Consider the following 13,197-nt stretch of genomic DNA (forward strand, 5'->3'; position numbering starts at 1 on the left):
ATTATAAAACAGATAACTGTTATTAAACAGTTTTTCTGTATTGACAATACGTTTTCAGCGCCATCTCATTGTCGAATGTGTTTTCACCGGCCAAAATATAGTCTGTTTTTAGTACTAGCGATATGAGGGCGTTTCCTATCTTTCCACTCTATAATCTTTGACTACGTTCGGCCAGTAAACACCGATACAGAGCGAGTAGAACTAGAGTTTTATCACAGATCAGCTAGGGCTAATGGAGCCTGTACAAATTGGCAATTTTTGAATGAACGAATGACAAATGTCGACCACAAAAATCATGGGAAAAATTTGAATTTGAATGCAATTTGTTCGAAAATGTATATGAATAGATAATTCTTAGTGTGGATTAAACGGAAATTCTACAGTTTTATGAATAGTTTGTTTATAAGTTCTTTTTTATGGTTTGTCTCGTGTCATAACCCTACTTCTACACAAACTCCTTTCGCGCCCCACCTTGGGAGCTGGGGCTCATAGAGTTGATTCCGAAAACTCTACTCTCTCTGGAACGAACGACAATTATTGACACTTTTTGTTCTGAAACTGCGTGCCCGAACGACACGGAACAAAAAGTGCTTATAGAGTCTACTGGCGGAGCGCACCTTTTATTGTAAAGCTCTGTTCAAAAAGGTTATTTTCTATGCTTTAACGTAATGCTTAGCTTCATCCTTCGAATAAGTTATTCAGTGTTCTGAGGTTGTCTAAATTTGTGGCCAGTGTTCAAACCACAGACTTAATAATAAAGGAATTCAGATCGTTTATCTTCTGTGTCTAAACCATAGATTAATGGTTGGGCGGTAGAGATTTATGATTATGCTCAAGGAAACAGATTATAGTCGCTCTATACTTACATCTTCGTCGTCTTCACCCGTGTCTATCCCGCCGCCCCTAATGGCCGCGACCATGATCGGCGTCATGCCGCACGGTCCCCGCGCGTTTATATCGTTGACGTCGTGCACCTGGGGCGGCGTCAGCATCGGCGGACCCCTTATGTCGGCCGCGTCCAGATGCTGCTGCGTCCACACCCTCGGCTCGGCCTCCTCGTAGTCCGTGATCACGGTGTGATCGCTCGAATAGCCCGTCTCCATGCCCCTGAACCGCTTCGGCTGCGGCATGTCCGCCTCGTCGTCCGACCACTGGGGCGCGTGGCCGTGCGGTCCCATGTCCATGCCCACCATCGAGGCGTTGTTGTTGCTCATGTTCCGCAGCTCCTGGCCCTCCGGTCCGCGCCTTCTAGATCTCCTCCTGGTGCCCGAGTTGGTGCGTAGGAAGCCCTCAGGGAACCACGTGATGCCAGACGCCCGTTTCCTCTGCGTCGTTACGACGCCGAATATGACCGCCGTTATGACCAAGATGATCATTATGCCGAGGATGACGTATTTGGCGTTGGTCGGGGTGTTGAGCGCGTCCAACGGGTCCATAGTGCCGCTCACCTGGTAGATGGGGAACGACTGCGAGAGGGTGTGTTTGGAGGCTTTGGCCGCCAGGAATTCGGCCGCTGCGCTCGCCGTCTGGAAGCAGTAGTCGGAATTCTCAGAGATCATCGTGCACTTCCTATTATCCAGCTCCAGGAACACCTCCACTCCAGTCTGCGTCTGTTCCGTGTAGATCACCCTGTGTTTCATATTGTAATAATTGTCGTTTAAGGACGCCGGCGCCGAGCCCTTCCACGGATAGATCATATCGTTGCCGTACTGGTCCTTCTTCACCCTGACGGTGGTCCTCAGCTGGTGGCTGGTGTCCCTGAGGAACGCGACCAAATTATCCTTGAATCCCTGGATGTCCATCAGGATGACCATCGATATCACGCCCTCGGCTATCTCGGGCGGCTTGTGGCTGCAGTCCAGACCGTCCCAGTTGCACTCGGCGTTGTCGCAACCGAAGTCGCAGTAGCCGTTCGCGTAGTTCTTCTGGCAGTAGGCGTCGTAGATCGGGTTGCACGGTTGCAGTTCCTTCTGGCAGTCGCGGCCGTCGAACAGGCAGGCGGCGTTGTTGCAGTCCTCGTTGCACACGCCGTCCATGAACACCTCCCAGCATCGTATCGGGGCCGTGCAGTTGATCCACGGGTTTATACCTGCGAACAAAGCCCATCTTGTACTCCTGTTATGAACGGAAAAGTTACGGAAAGCATAGATGTGACAAGTCCGAGATACTGGGTTGAGAATTTATTCTGTGCTTTTGATAGAAGTCCGTCTGTGGTTTACAAATAACCAAAGATTCAAAAGATGTGTCACTCTTGGAACATAGATATAAGGAATGAAAATAAACATTTGTTGTTGTCCAAAGACTGGAGTGAGATAGTTGTTTACGTCCAGTTTCATAATCAAATTTAAAGTCACTTTAAGCTTAAAGCTTCCTTTACTGTCATTTTTAGTAGGGTTAAAGGAGGCTTTAAAATTAAGGGAACTTTAGGTTTGATTATGAAGCAGAAAAGAAAACGCTTTTTTCCTTCACCATTTTATCCGAATCGGCACGGTTTAAAAGATATAGCCATTTTAAGTTTTCATAATGATCTGTGCCACTCCTGCAAAAAACAATCGTGTCTCCTTGTTAGGTTATGGTTGGAAACATTGACAAAATACAGTTGCTCCTCTGTGATCACCGCCCACTGACAGATACAAGGTCAAAGAAAGGCTGCGTCGTAATAGTAGAGTGACTCCTTAGAACATAATAAGAGTACTCTAACGATTTGTCAAAAATCGGCTAAGCGTTTGTTGCCGTGGGGCACACAAGCTTTTCGTTGCTGTTTTGGTCGAGTTTTGTGTTTTGCGCATTTTTTTTGTGGAAAAAATGCTCTTCTTGGCGTTAGATTAAAGTGATAACTTTCTCAGAAATGCTTTTTTACAGTGATAATAAAAAGCTCTGTGTACCCCACGGCAACGAACTGTCAGCTGATTTTGACAAATCGTTAGAGTACCCTTATTATGTTCTAAGATGTCACTCTACTGTTACGACGCAGCCTTTTTTGACCTTGAATCTATCAGTGGGCGGTGATCACAGAGGAGCAACTGTATTTTGTCAATGTTTCCAACCATAACCTAACAAGGAGACACGATTGGATTCTTGAACGTAGGAATGAAAATGGACGTGTTCAGAAACGTTTGCTAACCTTGTAAATATTCGAATAAACGCTTACAATGGAAAAAATTTTTTTCAAATTATTTTTGTGTTTTGAGGCCCGTTTACACCAATCCCCCTTAAAATGAGTACTTAACTAAGCGTAGTTTAAAGTTAATGGACGCTTAATTTTATTGTCAGTTGCACAACTGCGGCTTAACAGAATCTTAAGTAAGGGGCCCTTAAGTTTTGATATCTAGTGATATTTCAGTTTTTTATTTTGGTGCAACTTCATTCTAGTCCAATAAAGCCTTTTCATTGGTTAGCCGATTACCGATGATCGTTGTCATTTCATTAACCTAACTTTATTGTCCTGTCAGTCAGTTTCAAGTAAATTATTATATTATCATCAAAGAGTGACAACTTTTTGTTGCTGAATTAGCATCATTATTGATAATGGAATGGATTGTCAAATAAAAGGTACTTGACGTTATTAGAAAAACCACAGCAGTTCTGCAGCCAGTTTATGAGTTCAACAAATTATTTTAAGTTAGAATCCCGCCCTTAAATACCTAAGTGGTCATTACAGGAGCGCTTAAATTTAAGGCTAGCTTTAGCCATTTAAATGTCACTTTACAGTTGGTGCAACGTCATTTAAGTTAAGGGTTCATTTTAAGGGACACTTAACACTAAGTGCGTTTGGTGCAAACTGGTCCGAGTATTTTACAATTCTAGGAAGGTCGCCGGCTCTCAGATCCAAATGATATGGAATAAAATTTATATTGTATTTTCAAGGTAAGTTTTGACATTATTCAGGCATTTTTTGTTCATTATATTTATGGTTTCGTCATAGAACATCTCAGCTATGAGTGTCTTTTTATGCATTTCGAATATTGAGGCAGCGCATAGAGGTGATATAAAACTTTGACACTATCATAAATCCCATAGTAGTTGATGCGTTCTGTGACGAAACCTTAAATGTAATGCACAGAACACGAAAAAACGACTGAATAATGTCGAAATATTCCTTGAAAAAATAATATAAATCTTATTCCATATCATCACTTGGATTTGAGAGCCGGCGACCTTCCAAGAATTTTAAAATGCTCAAAGTAACAAACTCGTCGTTACATCTATGATCACAGAAAATTGCAGGATTTTGACAATTGCTGTCAGATTAAGATGTATAGGTCAACTTCAGTTTGAAGGAAGTGAAGTTAGCACCGATCACAGAGCGGACGGATTACACCGATTCGACTCATAGAGCGAAGAGGAAGAATAATTTTTGGCCTCTGTATTTATAAATTTCAATTTATCATGTTTTTTTTGGGGAGAATCGAACCGTTAAGATGAATCTATCGATTCTAATAAACCAATCGGACAACAAAACGGCGATTAAACGAGTATTCGTCGATTGAAGACTAGACCTGAGTTAAATCTTCAGGAATAGGCGTGCAAAAAAGACTTTGTGGGGTAAATCAAGGATCAAAAACTTGCGAAAAAGCAAAAAGTCACTCACCCAACGAGCAGTCGTTGCCGTCGAAATCGCAGGCGTACGTGTTGCACTCCTCGTCGCACTTGTGGTTGCCCTTCTTGAGCGGACACTTGTTGTTCAGACACTCCTGCCGCTGCCGCTCCAGGTCCTTCATGTAGAACGTGCTGACGTCCTGTCTGCCCCTGATCGGCTGCCCGTAGCCGGCCGGCACGTCCGGGTCGTAGATCTCGCAGCTCTTCCCCGTCCTGGTGGCCGGACAGAAGCACACGTAGTCGCCCAGCTTATCCTGACAGGTGGCGTCGGGGTGCTTGCACGGGTTGCTCAGGCACTCGTCCAACGAGTCGATCTCGCAGTGCGTGCCCGCCAGGCCGGCCGGGCACTTGCAGAAGTAACCGCCCCCGTCGGCCAGGTTGCACTTGCCGCCGTTCAGACAGGGGTTGGAGTCGCAGTCGTAGCCGCTGAACTCGCAGTTCTTGCCGTAGAAGCCCTCGCGGCAGGTGCACTTGTGCCCCGCGTGGATCGCGGTGCATATGCCGCCGTTCTGACAGGGCGAGTTGGCGCAGAAGTTGACCTTGAGCTCGCAGTGCCGCCCCATGTAGCCCGCCTTGCAGTTGCAGTGGTAGTCGTTGACCAGCTGGACGCAGTCGAGGGTGCCGGCGTTCGAGCAGGGGTTGGACAGGCACTCGTTGATGTCGCCCTCGCATCTGGGACCGACGAAACCGGCCGGGCACTGACACTCGAAACCGCCCACCTTGTCGATGCAGGTGCCGTTGTTGTGGCACGAATCGGCGCTGCAGTCGTCGGGGTTGATCTCGCAGAGGTAGCCAAGGGTGCCTGGCGGACACGAGCATAGGAAGTTGTTGACCAAATCGTGGCAAGTACCGCCGAACTGGCAAGGGTTCGGTATGCAATCGTCGATGTTCAACTCGCAGTTCTGCCCTTGGAAACCCTTGGTGCAATGGCACGAGTACGAACCGACCAGATCACGACAAGTAGCGCCGTTCTGACAAGGCGCAGACTCACACTCGTTGATCTCCTTCTGACAGTAAGACCCGGTGTATCCTTCCAAACAGTGACACCTGTGGGAGTTTCCAATATCTTCGCAAGTCCCGTTGTTACATAACCTCTTCAACGATACACCTACAACGAAAAAAAAAAACCATAGAAACCCAACTATACTTCATTCAAATTTATTTTAGCAGTCGGTTGGCCATGAAATAATTTTCTCAAGTTTTTGTAACTAGAACGAAGTTAGGTTGGCACTCATGAAATGTCGTTAATGTCATAACGCCGTTGCCACAACTAATATCAATTTTTATTACGAAAATGCCGAAAGTGATTGAAAAAAGAGACAGGGTTTCAGGAAATGCTATTTAGGATTCAGGTCCGCTCATTCAAATAGTTATGCCTTGATATTCTAAAATCCACAATACGTCAGACGGTAGCGAACATATTCAATGTAAGAGAATTTATATAATGTTTCATCGGAATCTTAACGACTTATATTTCAGCTGGATATTTCCACAATCAGAAAGATTGTGAATGAAGAGTATGACAAAGAATTTCCTTCTATTGGGAGACCCAAAAAAAGTGGTGGCATTTGAGAATTTTATGTTTGAGTGAATTAATGCGAAAAGTTTACTACAGGATTTTCGATAAATGTCATCGGAGAATAAGTTCCCTAAAATGGATTTTTCTATTTTTCATTTGACTTGTCCTATCCAATGTAAATGTCTTAAGGTACTAATAAATTCCTAATTATTATTATTACATCAAAGTATTACAAATACGCGCAAGTTGCCCTGTTACTTGTAAATTTTTGTTCAAAGATGAAGTTCATCTTGATTGAAACTTCCTTTAATACCTTTTACTTATATTGATGCAAGATGATTTTTGTTAAAGAATTTAACATTCTTGTAATTGTCTGTTAATTCCTTCGGGAGATACCCATTCCCAACCACAGCATCATATGCATTTCATCTTCGGGTTAATATTCTTGAAATCTACAACTGACGTAACGTATTCAAACTTCAGCCAAAGAAGATAACGAACATTAACTCTCCTCAAGCTAGTGCATATTATGATATTATACTGATCTCTTGTATTTTCCATGCAAATAACTGGATTTGGTATGACTTCAATCAGTTTGTATAAACTTCAATTAAGTTCGTCACATATTTTCCGAAGAGATTCGACATTGTGATAAAATACGTAATAAAAGAAACTTTTACGTAGAACGGGCAACATAGCGTTGATTTAAAATCCAAAAATGTTTCGACAAGCTTCACAACCCCACATTTCCGTACTATACAGAGTGAAATCTGTCAAATTTCCATGGCCAACCGACTGCTAAAATAAAAGTGAATGAAGTATAACATCGACGAATAACACCCGATCTTACCTTTCCTCATACTGGCGTCCTTGCAACTAACCATCTCGACGTCGCACACCTTGCCGGTCCATCCCGGCGCGCAGGAACACTGATAGTTGTTCTTGATCTGGTTGCAGGTGGCGCCGTTCTCGCAGGGATCGGTCGCGCACCAATCCACGTATTCCCCGCAATCCTTGCCGGTGTAACCGGACGGACAGTGACAGGTGTAGTGGGTGGTGTGATCCTGACAAGTGGCGCCGCTCTTGCAGGGCGAACTGTCGCACAGGTTGATCCTGTTCTGACAGTTCGACCCGGTGTAGCCCGGTTTGCAGGTGCAGCTGTAGGAGTTGATGCCGTCGATGCAGGTGCCGCCGTGCATGCAGCTACTCACGGTGCAGTCCTCGTCGTTGGTCTGACAGTTGATGCCGGAAAAACCTAGGGGGCAGGTGCAGGTGTACGAGTTGACGTATTGGTTGCAGGTGGCGCCGTTTTGACAGGGATGGGAGGCGCACTCGTCTATGTCTACCTCGCACTGTTTGCCCTCGAAACCGTTCATGCAGAGGCAAGAGTAGTCGCCGATGTCGTCCAAGCAAGTGCCTCCGTTCTGGCACGGATCTGGAAGAAGGAAGGTAGGTTAGTTGTGTCAACACTAAAAAACATATAACTTACATGACGCGCAATCGTCGGTGTTAACCGAACAATCCTTCCCCTCGTAGCCTCTGGCGCAGATGCAGTGGTAGGATCCGTTGGTGTTCTTGCAGGTGGCGCCGTTTCTGCAAGGTTTGGAGACCATGCACTCGTCCACGTCCAGTTCGCAGAGTCTGCCGGTGTAGCCGACGCTGCAGGAGCACGCGAAGTCCATGTAGTTGAAGCTGGGCGTGCACTTGGCGCCGTGCCTGCACTGGTTCGGCGAGCAGGGGTCCAGCTTGTCGTCGCATTTTCTACCGGTGAAGGGCAGCTTGCAGACGCACTTGTAATCGTTGACCAGGTCGATGCAGGAGCCGCCGTTCTTGCAGGGGTTCAAAGCGCAGTCGTCGACGTTGGTCTCGCAGTTTATGCCGGTGTAGCCTGGATAGATAAAGTTCAAGTTACGAAGATAAAAGGTTAGGTTAGGTTTATGCCGGTGTAGCCTGGATAGATAAAGTTTAAGTTACGAAGGTAAAAGATTAGATTAGGTTAGGTTTATGCCGGTGTAGCCTGGATAGATAAAGTTTAAGTTACGAAGGTAAAAGATTAGATTAGGTTAGGTTTATGCCGGTGTAGCCTGGATAGATAAAGTTCAAGTTACGAAGATAAAAGGTTAGAAATGAGTTTAGGTTAGGTTTAAATCGTGCATTTGCCATCGAGTCACGGAAAAACAATGAGGTTAGGTTGAAATGGAGGTGACAAAGAGGTTTTTTAAAAGCACTTATAGATCTTCTCAAGATGAATTAAGTAGAAGTCGATTTAAAAGCGTCTTGATGAATTGCTGCAAGTTATAGCCGGTTAGGTTAGAATATGGTCCAAATTGTGACAAGTGACTTTGGCAATGAAGTAAAGTTAGGTTAGAATATAACATTTCGGATCAGCTGACTTTGACAGGACCTGAAGGGTACACAAGTGTTGTTTAGGTTCATGTAACTGTGATTTTGAATGGTTTCAATAAATCCTCATAAATTTTCTGTAAAATGTTTTTCAGTGAATATTATTCATCCTTCAATGATGACATGAAAGTACGGTATCATAGAAAACTGACTATCAATGACAATATTGACTTGTACAATTTGTTTTGTGATCATAAATGTCATTGATGACTTGTTTGCCCCTCAAGTGACCATAGACAACCTACAAGCGACCGAAATACCTTAGACCCGTTTGCACCAAACGCACTCAGTGTTAAGTGTCCCTTAAAATGAACCCTTAACTTAAATTACGTTGCACCAACTGTTAAGTGACATTCAAATGGCTAAAGCTAGCCTTAAATTTAAGCGCTCCTGTAATGACCACTAAGGTGCTTAAGGGCGGGATTCTAACCTAAAATAATTTGTTGAACTTATAAACTGGCTGCAGAACTGCTGTGGTTTTTCTAATAAGGTCAAGTACCTTTTACTTGACAATCCATTTCATTATCAATAATAATGCTAATTCAGCAACAAAAAGTTGTCACTCTTTGATAATAATGTAATAGTTTACTTGACACTGACAGGACAATAAAGTTAGGTTAATGAAATAACAACGATCATCTTCAACCGGCCAACCAATGAAAAGGCTTTATTGGACTAGAATGAAGTTGTACCAAAATAAAAAAATGAAATATCACTAGATATCAAAACTTAAGGGCCCCTTACTTAAGATTCTGTTAAGCCGCAGTCGTGCAACTGGGAATAAAATTAAGCGTCCATTAACTTTAAACGACGCTTAGTTAAGTACTCGTTTAAAGGGGGATTGGTGCAAACGGGCCTTATAGGGTCTAAATTCTGACAAGTGACATCGACAATTAACTAAGGTTAGGCTAGAATAAGTTCCAAATTGGGACAAGTACTTTAAAAATGAAGTAAGGTTAGATTAGGATAAATTGTGACAAGTACTTTGGAAATGAAGTAAGGTTAGGTTAGAATAGGGTAAATTGTGACAAGTGACTTTGACAATTAACTGAGGTTAGGCTAGAATAAAGTCCAAATTGAGACAAGTACTTTGGAAATGAAATAAGGTTAGGTTAGATTAAGATAATCTGTGACAAGTGACTTAGACAATGAAGTGAGGTTAGGTTAGAATAGGTTGAATTGTGACGCAAAAACAAACAAGTAAGGTTGAAATAGAGCTTAATCAAGAGATAAAAAGGAAAAAGGGGTTAAAATTACATACCTGCCGGGCATTCGCAAGTGTAGGAGGCCAGGTGGTCGTGACATATACCCCCGTGCTGGCAGGGATTGGATGCGCACTCGTCGATGTTGATCTCGCACTGCTTGCCGCCGTAGCCGAGCAAGCAGTGGCAGATGAACTGGTTGACGCCGTCCTCGCAGCTACCTCCGTGTTTGCAGGGGTTCGACTTGCACTCGTCCACGTCGCTCAGGCACCTCGCGTCGTAGTAACCCCTGGGGCACTCGCACCGGAACCCGTTCACCAGGTCTATGCACATGCCGCCGTTCGCGCAAGGGTTGGACGCGCATTCGTCGATGTCGTTCTCGCAGTGTCTGCCGTTGTAGCCGGGCAGGCATTCGCACGTGTAGCTGGAAGATGGTCGAAATTTGACATTTTGGCTAGTCTACGTTGGAAAAACGCACACTAACAGGCAGATTCGAGGGTTTTGAGTCTAATTCGACGTCTCCAGAAGTGAAACAAATTGAAATGTCGATAAAAACATAACCTACAAGGAATTTGAACCAGAGAAGCTGTCATTTGTCAACGTCCTGTCAAATGGACGTCAATTAAAACTTCAATTAGCCTCAAAACTTTGGATTCCTTCGGAAACAAACTGTTCACGAATGTAAAACGAACGAATAAAAACATACACAAAAATAACACCATGCAAATATATTACAATTTGTCACTTACGCATCATAATAATAATTAAATGGTGAAGTTCTGAGAGCATGGAATGAAAAAAGAAGAAATGTGAGTTATTCATAGATCAGGATAAATTTCTTGTTTTAGAAAAATTTCAGGAAAGAATTTGGAGAAAACATGAATGATATTAACCAGATAGGTAACAATCATATTTAAGTTGGTAAAAGCAGACCTGCTGGAAGTATTCTATAGATTATGTAGTGTCATCTGTCAAATGTCACAAAACGACAGATGAAAAATGACATGATTCGTTTCCATAGTAACATTATTGAATTACAAGATAATGTCGATCAGCGCAAGCTCACAAGAGGCATTTTGGGCGCATGGCAAGTGGATAATCTAACTCCCTATAACTCTGAGCCTTTACCATGATTTTTATAGCCTCTTCTTGTGTTGATTTTAGCTCGGGCAACTCAAAAAATCCCTTAATTTCCTCACCTGTTGATCCCGTCGATACATCTGGCGTTATTCCTGCAGGGGTTGCTGTAGCACTCGTTGACGTTGGTCTCGCAGTTCGGCCCGGAGGTGCCGGCCTTGCAGAGGCACTGATAGCCGTCGACCAGGTCCTGACAGACGCCGTCGTACTGGCAGGGGTTGGACTCGCACTCGTTGATCTGGAGCTGGCACAGGTGACCCGTGTAACCTGGATGACAAGTACAGGTGAAGACGTTTTTCCCATCGATGCATTCGCCGTGAATGCACGGGGAAGATTGACAATCATTGATGTTAGTTTCACAGGAAGCACCTAAGAAGAAGAAAGATGTTTTGAAAATAACAGGAGGTTCACTAGCACAAGCTACGGCTCAAGACGCCGCGGGACGACAAGCCCAACAACCAACTAAGACTCTGCTGGGGGACAAGGGCGTTGCCCTGCGGAACTCCAACACGTACAAGGGTAATAATAGCTCACCTGTGAATCCTTCGGGACACTCGCAAGTGTAGCCGGCTATGGAGTCGTGGCATATGCCGCCATTTTGGCAGGGACTGGAGAGGCAGTCGTCGATGTTGATCTGGCACCTGGATCCGGTGAAGCCTATCGCGCACGCGCACTTGAAGGAACTGATCAGGTCGTGGCAGATGCCTCCGTTCAGACAAGGATCGTCCTTGCACTCGTTGATGTCGATCTCGCACTGCGTTCCAGTGAAACCTGCGAAAATTATTGAGATTCAAATGTCGAATTTCCTCAGTTCGAGCGAGAGGAGTCAAATCGATGTGTTTACCAAACTTCTCATGTGCTTGATGGCAAGTAATTTTAGAGCCATCTGGCTGTCGGAGAAATTGACAATTGACAGTTCTGTCACTTTGACAGTTCATCTCGGTGACATTTTAGTGACATACAATTGTCCCACGGTCGCATACTGCGCATTGATTGGCGCAGAGTATCAAAATAACAAGTTTAGAGTATGTTTCTGATCATATTGTCACAATCATACCCTACTCTCGGAGTAAGCTTGCGAACGCAACCCTATGAAGAAAAGGAAGATGGAACATAGAGTTAGGTTGAAGTGGGTGAAGTTAGCGCCGCTCACAGAGCGAGGCGGTTGTCATCGGTTCGACCCATAGAGCAAAGATTGACATGCGGGGATTTCCATGCTGCCACGCAAAGTTTAGGTACAACACAGGCCCAAAGGCATCTAATATACGCAACAAAAGTAAGGTCACGATATTCGTTATCCTAGAGATGAAGATAATGGCTCATCTTACGGTCGATTATTTTAATAATCTCAATAATGACTCGGGGTCCATTCTTCTCTTCATTTCTTCATTTTCCTATATACGTGTCCGTTTCTTATTTGTTCGAGTCCCATCTGAAGAGAATGGTAATTGCGGTCGCGGCGGATTATAAAAGGACGGCGAGGGCCCCCTCGGTCTTAATTAGTTTCGAAAATCGTTTATGAAAAACCTTGAGAACCGACGGGCAATATGGAAATGAAAAAGCGACCCATGTTCGAATCGGTAAAAACAATCTATTCTATGTTCAGTCAACCTATTCAATGAAAATGAATTTGCTGTCATTTCTTACTTTCTATGTCTTCTATAGAACTGTGAGAATCTGCGACATTGTACTACAAATTCTATGCTCTACTACCCTAAAATCGATGCTTCCATAACCTATATCCAACAGCATTAATTGAAAGCACAGATCCTTCGACATGAGACCATAGATTATACTGTCACAGAATGAGAGATTCATCCTCAACCACGACAATGCCAGAATGCAAACCAAACTTGCATCACCATCCAAACCTCTCGCTCATTCCTCGTACGATCTAATCTTGACGTGGCTATCAAAACACCATTTCCAATATTAAACAATTATCGTGAATAAAAAAAAAATGACCGAACCACGACGAAGAAGAAGCGTCCGGCAGAAGCCAATTCCCTAACTGATTATCTCAAATTATACATCTATCAATTTAATCAATTTAAATACTATCGAACGGGCGTAGATACGAATCGATCGAAGATTAATCAAAAGAGAAACCATAAACGTCCGGATCTTATATCGTATATTGGATTGCGGACATGCGAGAAAGAGAAATGCCAACGGGTGACCAGTTGGAAATGCCACATCATGGTTGCCAGGACCGAAGGATAAGCGAATCATCTAACAGTATTTTTTTTACATGACACGAGACATACCTTTGATTTATGATATATCCAAAACGGAATTTAATTACGCGTTTGCAACTTCAAACATTCAAGATGTCAA

At 43.8% G+C, this 13,197-nt stretch overlaps 1 protein-coding gene across 3 annotated transcripts in view; it reads right to left on the bottom strand.

Moving 5' to 3' along the window:
• LOC123315017 (neurogenic locus Notch protein) overlaps positions 1-13,197 on the bottom strand; it is a 66,580-nt gene that overhangs the window by 11,159 nt on the left and 42,224 nt on the right. For 2 of the 3 annotated variants that reach the window (XM_044900544.1, XM_044900545.1), the window contains exons 9-16: positions 11,395-11,631; positions 10,923-11,229; positions 10,473-10,502; positions 9,783-10,147; positions 7,608-8,006; positions 6,969-7,553; positions 4,592-5,707; positions 867-2,089 (exon numbers count right to left, since the gene is read on the bottom strand). In XM_044900544.1, the coding sequence (XP_044756479.1) occupies positions 867-2,089; positions 4,592-5,707; positions 6,969-7,553; positions 7,608-8,006; positions 9,783-10,147; positions 10,473-10,502; positions 10,923-11,229; positions 11,395-11,631 (4,262 nt within the window). The remainder of the gene's footprint in view (positions 1-866; positions 2,090-4,591; positions 5,708-6,968; positions 7,554-7,607; positions 8,007-9,782; positions 10,148-10,472; positions 10,503-10,922; positions 11,230-11,394; positions 11,632-13,197) is intronic. The other variant, XM_044900546.1, reaches the window with a different exon arrangement.

Source organism: Coccinella septempunctata, chromosome 6, assembly GCF_907165205.1.
Source record: "Coccinella septempunctata chromosome 6, icCocSept1.1, whole genome shotgun sequence".
Lineage (NCBI taxonomy): Eukaryota > Metazoa > Arthropoda > Insecta > Coleoptera > Coccinellidae > Coccinella > Coccinella septempunctata.